The 12,334-nt window shown below is 40.4% G+C and overlaps 1 protein-coding gene across 9 annotated transcripts in view; it reads right to left on the bottom strand.

Moving 5' to 3' along the window:
- Positions 1–12,334, bottom strand: part of plce1 (phospholipase C epsilon 1) — an 87,570-nt gene that overhangs the window by 26,565 nt on the left and 48,671 nt on the right. For 6 of the 9 annotated variants that reach the window (XM_020711878.2, XM_020711881.2, XM_020711880.2 and 3 more), the window contains 10 exons: positions 11,896–12,050; positions 9,537–9,704; positions 3,850–3,995; positions 3,610–3,757; positions 3,423–3,533; positions 3,235–3,344; positions 3,045–3,158; positions 1,009–1,035; positions 654–782; positions 439–575 (listed from right to left, as the gene is read on the bottom strand). In XM_020711878.2, coding sequence (XP_020567537.2) covers positions 439–575; positions 654–782; positions 1,009–1,035; positions 3,045–3,158; positions 3,235–3,344; positions 3,423–3,533; positions 3,610–3,757; positions 3,850–3,995; positions 9,537–9,704; positions 11,896–12,050 — 1,245 coding nt within the window. The remainder of the gene's footprint in view (positions 1–438; positions 576–653; positions 783–1,008; positions 1,036–3,044; positions 3,159–3,234; positions 3,345–3,422; positions 3,534–3,609; positions 3,758–3,849; positions 3,996–9,536; positions 9,705–11,895; positions 12,051–12,334) is intronic. The other 3 variants (XM_020711882.2, XM_020711884.2, XM_011487982.3) reach the window with 1 other exon arrangement.

Raw genomic sequence — 12,334 nt, 5'->3', positions numbered from 1 at the left:
TGTTTTTGGAAGGTGGGAGGAAGGCGGAGTCCCCGGAGAAAACCAAAGCATGCACGGGGAGAACACGCTAACTCCACGCAGAAAGGTCCCCCATCGGTGTTCTGGTTCAGGTCTCCTCAGCCGGGACTTGACCTTCTTACTGTGAGGCAAGAGTGCTAACCACTGCGCCACCGTGCAGCTTTTTGAAACCTTCACGTTAAATTTGGAAAACTATACTAATGGGGGGGGTTGGTGTCTTTCCTACGTAGTTGTGAACAGTGGATGTGGTTAACAAACTCACCCAGAGACTACAAAGGGGTAACACTGAAACTGGACGCCCCTGGCGAGCGAATTACATTTTTTGTGAACATAGACCAACAGTTTTATGCAATAAAATGAGAAATACTTGATAAGATAGACAACAAGTAAACAACTCCAATCCATGGAGGTGAAATGTACCCCAGGTGAGCGTTGTGTTATCAGGTTGCAGGCGCAGCAGACAGCGGGCTGTGAGGTGGCTGTCCTGGTCATAATGAATGACTGTGGCTCCCTGCAGCAGGAACTGGTGAACGTCAGGTTGTAGTGACAACACATACCTAGAAAAAAAACACAATTAGTGAGTTGGTGATGTGTCGGCACAGATTATTATTTATTTTTTTAGGCATTTTCTCTACCATGGAATGAGCTCTGTGCCATGGCTGAACGCCTTGTGGGTCTCCTCAGTCCCCTGAAACTCCACCTCCTTTATGACTGGTTCCACTGACAAGTCGCCATCCGAGTCCGACAGGTCCCCAACTGTGAATCTGTTGTGTTCAAGATATATGAAGAAAAAAGTCAAAGATCTGGATTTGGAAACGTGGATAACAAATTCTCTTCATTACACCATCTGCACCCTTTAAGTCAAACAAAAACATGCTCCACCTGCTAGGAGGTGGTTAAACAAGCATCAATCCAACATGCATAATTATTCATCACGTCTTTTCAAACTGCAGCTTAACACAGTCAAACTCCTGCAGTTCAACCACTTACAGAACACAGCTTGTGTCTGGAGCCATCCTAAACCAGGGGAGGGAAATCAAAAACAAGAAACCATGAGAGGAAAGGATGAGAAGTCACCACATGTGGGAAATGAAGCACTGCTTTCAGAGGGGCGATAGTCACAGGCATTGCGGGTAAACACCAGAGATTCAAATGAAGTAAACTCAAACATGAAACAAAAGAAACAACAACACAGGTCTTCACTAGGATTAAATCCATTTCTCTGCGCTGTCTAAATTCCAGCTTGTGTTATGAACTACCTGCCAGCAGAGCGCTGAAAAATACCAGAGCTCCTTCCTTCCTGTCCTCACAGGAAACAAACCCCTTATCTTTTTTTTTTTTTTCCCCGGCAACAGAGTTTTATGTGAACAGCACTTCATCTCAATAACAGCCTGAAAGTGTGTTTCTCTACAAACCAATACCTTGTGTTTACAAAGTGAAAAGGGAATTTAAAAGGATTCAAGTCAATATTCTCCCACTAAATCCGAAAAATCAAGAATGTGAAGTGTGAACTAATAATACATATTGCATTAAAAAAAAAAGGTTATATCTTATCTACCCAAGCACTAAAGAGCACTTCAGTATTTGTTTCTATTTCATACATTATAACATAAACTTTTTACTCAACAGACAGGCAAGAAAAAAAACAAAACACAAAACCACTAGTTCTGAAACTGAAAGGGTCAAATTCAACACAAATCTAAAATTTTAAAGTCTGCTTTGAAAATAAACAGGGAGACAATCAATAGATGGTTGAAGAACCACCTTCGTTATTCCTAAAGACCCCATCCCATCATCTTTTGATCTATTTTCAAGACGTTCCCAGTGGTCTTTTAATCATGTTGATGACATTTTTTAGGACAGATTCTCCGGGACCATTGGTGCCGAGCAACCCCGCCCCCCTTTCCCTCTCCATTACTGAAAACATGTGGCAGGGAGCTTAGTTTTCTGTAGATGTCCTCCTTCATCAGAAAAATGCTAAAAGAAGATGTTAAACACACCAAAGACCCAATTTTCATCGGAGTGGGTCTTCAAGATGTTCCTACTTTGTATCATTTCGGCCGAGCTGTTAGACATGTCGGCCGCACACTAATTGCCTTTACACTTCTGGAATAGAAAGAGAAAGGTAATGTTTGACTCACTGACTGAAAGATGCCTCGTTTCTGTGGTCGCACTACATCATTTCTGAACTCTCCCTGAACTGCTTTTCCAAACAAGTCATCCTCTGTTTCTGTGCCGTCTACGGCGTTCGGCAGTTGCGAATGTGGCCAATGGCTTTCAGCATTACTTCTGACCTCGGACTGGAATTTCAAAACTTGCTGGCCCATCCACAACTTGGGAAGATAAGTGGCTGTCTTGAATGTTTCCACTTGTGGAATAGCTCCTCTGACGGGGAACGACGGCGCACTGAAAGCGAGCAAACGCGAATCCAGAGTGACAGGGAGTGAAATATCAAATTCTTCTAGGCGATTAGGGACGTCTTCACTGGAACCGTCGGAATTTACAACCCAAAGCTTCAAACTAGCAGCTGCTTCAACTTTTGCTCTTTTTGAGACGAACACTTCTGTGGAAGAAGCAAATTTGAACTTTTCTTCCACAATCCTTTTTTTTTTTTGTACCCACAGGGTTTTGAACACCTGGAGGGGCTGAGAATCAACCTCCTCTAAACAAAGCAAATGTTGCGGTCTCCTCGCGTACAAATAACTTTTCCTCCAGGCCAACTATGCGGAGCATGAGCTGTGTTTTCAGCCAGAGGTGAAAAGCCATGCCAATCACTCCCAGCATGGCAGTATTCAAGGCTCTGATATAAATCTGTATGCGACATTTTATTTTACCCATGACTCATTGTCTGTGAATGAATGGGAATTCATTTTTGGGAACAGACTTTGAGTAGAAAGGGTCACGTCGCTAAACAATGCAATCTATGGAGTGTGACCATTCACTGTTTTAACAAATCCCTCTTCAAGATGCTTTTTTAACAGACTGCAAAAAAAAAATCAAAAGTGCACGAGAGCGCGAGAACTGACTGATTGCGATAGCGGTCCTTCAAGGAGTTGCTTCTGAACGCGAGGGTTGTGCCAGAGGAAGGGCTGCTGGATGTGTCGTCAGGATCATCTGCCTCCAAACTGCGATTGCAAGACCTGAAGTTAGAAGTACGAGATAAGGTTACAGGGCCGGAAACAACTTCAATGGGTACTTTTTGAGACATTTTCCAACCTGATGATCTGCAGGATATTGCTAACAGTTGCCTCTTTCTCCGGCACATGCAGCCCGTCTGGACCCGACCGGGTCATGAAATGGTGCTGACCGCTGTAGTCTGACATAAACTGGAAGCAGCGACAAAACATACGAGTTTTGGAAAGTTGCAGAAGACTTTCTTTGGGGCCATTTTTTGTTTACCATACCTCCACTGAGTCGTCTGTGTTATCTGGAGATTGTTTGAGGCTGATAATGCTCGCTGTGCCATCCAAAGCATCGCTCAGCTCTTTGAGAAAGACGCCACAAAAAGGCACCACCTGGGTGGAGCAGAAAATGACAAAAGTCCGTCAGGTCATTCTCATGTTATTTATCGACCAAATTCTTCCTAATCACCTTGCATCCCGGGATGTTGAGCGCTCTGGTCATAACCTTCTTGTACTCAGAAGATGTCTCGTGCTGAGCCATGGCGTCCTTTAAACTTCTTATGGTTTCGATGTCTGACTGGTCCATGAACTGCCACATTTTCAGAACCTTACGGGATCTGCAGTCAAGAAAAAATGTATTTTTAAATTATTTCTTTATTTTTAACTATGGCACGAGGCCTTCTCAGAATTGAGTTTGTCATTTAAAAACCTGAGTCCAGCCAGGAATTCCATGACGCCGTTGTAGTTTCCCATGTTCCAACAGCATTTGGCCACATGGACCAGGTATGAAAAAACTTCCCTCTTCTCCTCCATGGTACCGGCCGTCAGGACCAGCCACGTCACCCAAGAACTCACCTTAAGGTTCAAAAATCACATTGTATGTTAAAATCAATTATATTTTAAGCTTACGGTATCTGAAAAGATTATTTTTCACATTAAAATACTACTACAAGAAATTTCGTTGTAAAAAATCAGAAAAAAGGAGATTTTTTTTTTTTGCAGATGAAGAGTCGGTGAAGGAAAATTGCTAATTTGTTGAAGTCGCTTCTAAATTGAAAAAAAATTCTTTCAGGGCAAACATTTTTTTTCACATTTTGTTTTTACATAAATCCTGAGTCTTTTTTCAACACAAAGAAACATTTTCTGTGCTCAAGTTTCGTAACAGATGCCTGTCTCATTCTCTCTTGCTCATGGAAAAATCAGAAATGTGCCTTTTACAAGTTCACAGAAATCAGAAACAACTTCCCAGCAACTTTAATTTGTTAAATCATCATACTCTGTAAAATGTTTGCGGCTGTTTTAAACTTAGATTTTGTGATGAGGATTTTCCCTTTAAGGTCAAAGTGGATGCTAACAACCGGACACCAACTTCCTCTGCGTCCGACTTTTAATGATGGATAAATAAAATAACCGTCTAAATATAATAATAAAACATCATTATCTGTAGGTGTGAAACATTCTGAAGTCAGTTGCTGCAAAGCAGCTTCTGGTACGTGAGAACAACTGTCTCAATAAATCTGCATTTGGAGGAAGACTCCTGGTCTGTAAATAGCAGCTTTTTTTTTCTTAGAAGTAAAGGCTCTTTTTAGCTTCCTCACTGATTCGTCTGTCCCCACAAAAACTTTCCAAATAGATTTTATTGTCGGGTTTTTACTAGCTTTTTGGCTTTGGGCTACTAACTCCGCGGTCCGAGCAGCTGCTTAAAGTCACGTGACCTGTCATGACATATTGATATGGTGAACACTGAATACGGTAGTTTTCCAAAATAAAACTTCCTTCAGAATCAGAAAATAAACAAAACGGAAAATATCAAAGTTAACGTTTCCTTTCTTTTTTTCTTCTGTGACCCAAGTGTCCAGTACTGTGTACCTGGGCAAACAGTGAGCCAGTGTAAGTGCAGTGAAGCCTCCATCAGTGTGTGAATGTGTGGGTCAATCGGACTGTAACTACTGTATAACGTGCTTTGGGCCTTCAAGAAAGGTAGAAAAGCGTCATAAGTATCCGCCATTTATCATTTCTTATCTACATGTATTTGATGTTCTGGGGAAGGTTGGGATGTAAACTGAAACCGTGGCCTCTGACCGACACCATGTGGCAGACCGAGGAAGATTTAACTGTCTGTGCTTATAAAAGGCTTGCATGAGATGCAATATTAAGATAAGCATGGCAGTTTTATTTGTAGATAACTTTTGATAGGTGTAGGTGATTGAGTATGTCATACAGAGATGCAAAAGCCTTTCAGCAAAAACAAAATGCAATAATATGTATATTTATATACATTCATTAAATAAAACAGGGAGGCAAAATGCAAATGTGACCTTATAGGACGTATCTGGACATGTTCGCAGTGTTTGATCTTGCTTTTGAAACTCTTGTCCATAGTTGTGACACAAACAGACACACACAGCGAGATGAGGTCAGATATGATCAGCTGTTCTCCAGCCCTGCAGTGACTACCCTCAAATATGTGCAGAGTACTGCGCACTGAAAGAGCAGATGTGTATCGATGGCAGCTTCCAGCCGTGTTCTTTTTTGACCGACGCAAACGTGTTCACTCTCTGACCTCGTGCTAAAGCTCTCCGTTCTTTCATGTCATTGTCTCCACGCATTAAATGCGGCTGCGAGCAGATTAAAGCACACTCACACTGAATGTCACTAACCCACTTACAGGTGATAACCACCCCCCCCCCCCCCCCCCCAACTTAGACATCTAGTATGAGCTTATGTAAGAATCTGTAAAGCCCACCGCAATCTGACCTCACAGGAACTAAAATAAGCCATGAACTCCTACACACATAACACGCACACGTAGGGACATGTCAGAAAAAAACACAACATTTTTACAAACAAGAATAAAACAATTGGTTTTACTTAGGCCTGCATAGTAAATTGAAAATGTATTGTCCTGTGCGATATGCGGCCTAAATTGTTACCCTAAATGGCTACTCAATGATACATTTAAATAAAGATTTGATTCATATAATCATTTTTGGTTGACGATACGATTCTTCGTCAAATGGATCCAGGACGCCTTTAGGCCGCTGTTGTTTTTCCACGTCAAATAATCCAAAGAAAACATTAGTAGAACATTCAACACAGCTACCGGTAATGTTTACACAACTTAAAACAATCTTATGGCAGCTCCAAGCATTTTACAAATCAAATAAAGCCCTTTACGCATTTGATCCATCGGATGGACCCCTTCACCTCGTTGACCAATCAAATGAAGCCCTTTTATGCCCGCCTCCTATGTAGACATGGGTCATTTGGAGTATTATTTAAAGTATGTTGACCTTCAGTTAAATAAAACTGAAATGCAAATAATGTTTTAGAGGTTTTTTGTTTTGCTATATGTTAATGAGTTGCAATTCATATCGTTTTCACAATTTTTATCACTAATGTCGCACATGACATGGTTTCCTCATGCTACTTTTCCTTTTTCTGCTTGGAAACCCATTTTTCTGCTAATATTTAATCTTGTTACATTTTCCATCAACTTCTGAATCTGATATTTAGTGAATATAAAACAAATAAACTTGTTTTTCTTCTTCTCTTAAGTTCACTCTGGCGTTGCATTCTGGTCATGATGAGGGTCAGGGACACTATGTTGTTCTGTTTATGAGGTGTTTTCTTAATATATGTGTGTTTTTACTTCTACAGTCAAGCAGTCCAGCCTAAGCAGGATGTGCGTGCCATGCATGAAAGCCTGGCAGTCCCTTCTAGCTTCATGACATAATGCCCCCCCCCACACAGACACACACAAACAATGTCAGTAGGGGTGTTGAATTACAATCACTATCTAAAGCATCCTGGCTATCTGTAAAGTAGCTTTTTGAACTAGCACAGATCAAAGGATTCCACATGAGTTGGCATCTCCTCTGATATACTAGACAGAAAAAGTGTGTGCGCTGTGTTGCGCGTGGTAGATAATGGTCCGGATATGGAGGGGGTGAGTCTGTAATGCACGAAAAAGTGGCAAGTGAGATTCGACAGGAAATCAGAAGAGTGATCAAATCTTTAAGAAAAAAAAACAGCAGCGCCTGAGTGAGAATGGCACAAGAAGTTTCAGCAGAAGCAGATGAAAAGCATTGGCACACACACAGAGGCTTATGCCACTTTTGATGTTTGCGTCCACCTGTCCCCCCTTCCTTCTGTCTGTCTGTCTGTCTGTCTGTCTCTGTTGGTTATAAGCTGAATTTAGGGGTCGGTTTCTCCTGGAATAACATAACTGAGGTCATTTGAGAACAACTCAGTCCTAACAAAGGACATAGTGCTCCTGTCAAAGCTAAAGAGAGATGCAAAGAGATCTTGATTTCTCCCTTTAGTGGTTTTATAAATAATCAGCTTAATCAATTATTCAATTTACATTCCTCACAACCCAACCAGATTGATCTATCTTAGGCTAGTTGTTAATCAAATTGACCTATAACCGTTCCAAAATGCAATCTATATTAAAAATACCAGTTGGATTGAGGAACATTGGGTTTATTTTACTATATCGTGTAAACGACCAAGTGCATCACAGCAAACAACACACACGTGATGGCAGCAAAAAATGCTCAAGCCATCATTGCAGTCCTATGTGTGGACACACTTTGACTTTAGTAAAGATGTGTGACTGTACAGTGTGCTAGAATACTCTAATAATATTCTTTTTGTATTATTTTGATGTGGAAAAACAACAGTGGGATAAATGGGTTTGATATTAGTTCTTGTTTACTTGTTTGTTTGTACACATATTTAATTTACACTTGATTATCTTGCAAGGAATCCAAGGAGTCTGAAAAACCTGCCCTGTTCAACACAGGTGTTTATCTCTGAGACATACTGGTTGAATTTTTGGCCGAAGACGTCCTGGATAGATGTGAGTGAATCAGATCGTTCAAAATGAACCAATATTGACTATGAATCGCATCGGCAACCACTAACTAGGATATAAATCATTGTTAAGAAGAATCGTTACACCCCTAGAAATCAATGCCTGATTCATATGCATGGATGGAAAATGAACAGTATACCAAAAATTATAGTTTTTTATACAGAACATTATAGGCAGGTTGCAAAAATGGGCGATTTTTCATGGACTATTGCGAAAAATTTTTAGATTTTACAACAAAATTGGACTTTTTAACTTGTAACTAGACTTGAATTTACACTCTGGTTATAAGGAACTTTTCAGTGTATACTATTTTGTTTCATTTATGGAAAAGATGCAGTGGGGGGATGTCACCGGTTAACGCTTAAATTTGCAGATTTAAAAGCAGATTGTTTGATTGGCAGGTGAGCTGTCCAAAGGGGGACCCCAACAGAGTTTCAAAATGTATTATGTTCAGCTAATTGCCTTTTTTTTGGATTGTTGTCTTCAGGCTTCAGGCTTCATTGGTGCTGTGCAGAATCCATTAGATGAGAGAATATCTCCCCAGTGTTGAAATATCTCTAGTTCTACTACTTGAAATACATTTTCTGGGGTGAGAAGTCACAGATGGATGTTTCAAGCCCCAACATTAGAAAAATACCATCTCCATTGTGATCCCTACCAATCTTCAGCTGTGGAGCAGCAAAGCCGTAAGACTATTTTCAAACAGGCATCCCCCATAAAAGAGGAGAGAAGAGTGGAGTCTGGTCAGGTAAACTGTACTGTGTGAAGACATGTCTGAAACAGCATTTAGACTTAAATAATTAAATATTTTTAAAATAAATTAGAAATTAAACACAGATTGTAAAAAAAATGTAAAAGTAGAAACCTAAATGTCAAAAAAACTACTGTTCCGTTGCAGCTGAAAGCCATGTCAGAGCTTCATCTGTCTCCAGAGAAGAATCCCTGTTGTCATTGGACCCTTCCTTCATTGTGCCCATATATGGAAACACTGCACATTCATGAAACTATTTGTCTGTCTCTCTTCTATCACACTTAAATAAAACCAGCGGATGCAAAAGGAAAGCAACTTAAAGATGTCCCCATTGTTGCCAATCAGTCCTTTCTTTGTTGTTATTTGTTGTCTCAGCTCTAAACTGTCCTTGTTACCGACTTTCTTAGACCATTATGAAATGATGTACTTGTAGTGAAGGAAATCCCGCATACTTATTATACAAAGAGGATACCATTTCTGCAACGGTCGGCTTTTTAAATGCACAGTGTCCACAGTTAAAACAAATCTTGGTGACAGACTATAATTTGCTGACTAATTAAAAAAATGTCATCATTGAAAAGTTTAGTTTAAAACCATTTGATGTATTTAAAGACTTCTCAAGGATCTGTAGCCTCCTTCATAAGGATTGAATTCACATCACTTCTATTTTGGCTGTTTAGCCAACGGGGCAAACCGTTTTTATAAAAGAAGGAAAAAAATCAACAAGAGAACAGCAGAACCTCCAGTGACCTCATTGTCAGCTCACCTCATTGAAGCGAGCCACCAGGTCCTCCACAGCGTTACTCCTCCGAGGACTCTGGGTTGGCATGTTAGGTGCTGACAGAGACGCCTTCAGGTTCGGGTGGCGTTTAATTTGGCATTCAGGACTGCCCAGATCTTGCGTGAGGAAACAGAGGTAGTCCAGGGGCAACACCTGCAGGGGGACAAACACCCACATGACGGGAACTTTCCCCAGTCTGTGACTACCAAAAATACTGAATCCATTTATTTTGATTCACAAGTTCACCATTTGAATTGTTGTACGATTCAATGCGATTTGATATCTTTTTTTTTTCAATTAAGTTCTGTTTTTAAAAACATTTTTAACAAGTGATTTCAACAGAATAAAGGTGGATCTTTCTATTTCTAAAATAATGAATTCCTACTTTAATAACTGTCTGAATTCAGATTTTAGGCCTCAAAATAATACAAGAAATTACTTGGAAGAAAAAGCAATTCACGGATTTGATGAATGGAATTGATTTTCATAGTACAGTTTCCATGAAAATTATTTTTTGTATTTTTTTTAGCCATAATAAAAATGGGTAGCTCAGTTGGTAAGGTGGGATGGGTCAAATGCAGAGACGAGTTTCCCTTTGTGGGATAAATCCAGTATAATAAAATAAAATAAAATAAAAATAAAGAATTCCGCAATACAAACAGTTGACTTGCAACAAAGTGCTTGTTTAAGTTTTTGGTGTTTTTAACATTTTCTTGTTGCATTTGTTTCATGCTGGAGGACATATTTTGAAAAAATTAAGCATACATTTGCATCTCTGTACGGAGCCCGTGTCCTGACATTAAGATATAAAAATATATCTTGTTCCCACAGATTAATATCTTGTTCCCACAGATTATTATCTTGTTCCCACAGATTATTATCTCGTTCGCACGAAATACTATTCCGTTCCCACAAGATACTATTGCGTTCCCTCAAAATACTATTCCGTTCCCTCGAAATGATTAACTCGTGCGAACGCAATAATTATGTCGTTTGAACGCAATAATTAATCCGTTCGAACGCAATAATTATTCACGTCATAAGTCATTCACGCGGATATGCTCTCTGTACAACGGCAAAACTAAGCCACTTTCAGCGGTAACTTCCGTGTCTCTGTGACCCATATTCGTTCAAAAAAGGAACATGAAAAAGAAAAATGATCACTTTATTACTGTCTCAATGAATATAAGAAAAATATCAAAAGATTTATGATAACTAGGCTGCTTTGTCATACGATAGCTCCTGCTAGGCTACTACTAGCGCCGCCGCAGAGCTCTTTGATGTATGCCGGCATTTGGGCAACTGGCTGGTCTGTTGTCAGACAGCTGATATTGTAGTTTAGGGTCGAATAGGAATAATAATATTCAGGACTTGTCTTTTATTAACTTTAGCAGTCAGTCGCTTTACATTCGAAGGCTATAAGGATACATGCTAACTGACTAAACGATCATTAATAATAGGTACTTTATTGATCCCACAATGGGGAAATTCTTCTCCGCATTTGACCCATCCCCTGGGGGAGCGGTGAGCTGCAGCCTAACTGCGCTCGGGAGGCAGTAGCGCTAAGGGCCTTGCCTAAGGGCTCTCACTGGGTGATGTTCATTGCTCGCCATTGAAATGGTAATTGACTCAGTTTATTCCCCTCCGGGAATCGAGCCCTGGATTCCTGCGTGGTAGCCGCTCACCTTACCAACCGAGCCACCCAGCTGCTTGATCCTGTTATTAATCATTGATCCTGTTATTAATTTACGTCATAGATTGACAGCAGATACCTTCACATTTCTGTCTGTGTGTGTCTCATTACATTGCATTGAAGACACGCAGGATGTTTAGAGAACAGATTTATTTATTTTAAAAAGCACAGAAGCATCCATGTCAGGACACGGGCTCCGTATCTCTGAGTATTTCTTCATTGAAATTTATTTTACGGTAATCCATTCCGATGCATCCACTTGTAGTCGACTAAATTTATGTACGTCCTTTTCTAGCCCGGTCTGGTATCAGACCGGGCTAGACCGGGCTCAAAACTGTACGGCTGGATAACTGCGATATTACTCCTCATTGTTGTTACACTGGAAATGTTAGGTTTGGGGTGTGAGGAGCTGTAAGCTGGTGGGAGAGAGTGTAAACAAAGGGATGATGGGAAGGGCTGGCAGGCTCCACCAACAGTCTAATGAACTACTGCCACTCTGCACAAACCGTACTAGAAAATTATTATGTTTTCTTTTGTTTTACCTAAAGATGGAATACTCATAATTAAAAACCCATTTTTAATAAATCATAAATCAAAAGACGATTGGAGTGGGACTCTAAAACCTGCAGACCTGCCTCTTCACACTCTCACCTGCTGGTAAAGCTGCTGCTCTTGCTCAGTGAGGATACAGGCAATCTCCTCGGGGAACTGGATGAGGTGTCGCAGCTCTGCTAGCTCCTTACTGATCCCACTGACATTTTGAGGAAGAGAGATACTGCTGGTCATGCTGTTGGCGAGCTGACGCTCTGCACATGAATAGGAAGATGACAGGACACACAAAGAGAGAGCATAACTTTAACACGATTGGATCAGGTTGTGCCAGAAAGAGGTGGGAGATACAGAGATGGAGAGAAAAGACAAAGTTCATAAAAATACATCTTGTAATCATAAAAGATTACAAGAACATTAAGCAGGAATGCAGCAGAGATTAGGAGGACTTTCATCTTTCCTGGTGTTTCCCATTACCTCTAAAAGTTTAAAGAAACCTTAAGGCCGTGTCACACAGCCACACATTTCCCACGTATGAAAT

This window comes from Oryzias latipes, chromosome 19 (genome assembly GCF_002234675.1).
Source record: "Oryzias latipes chromosome 19, ASM223467v1".
Classification (NCBI taxonomy): Eukaryota; Metazoa; Chordata; class Actinopteri; order Beloniformes; family Adrianichthyidae; genus Oryzias; species Oryzias latipes.
This window is presented reverse-complemented; position numbering and strand designations above follow the sequence as displayed.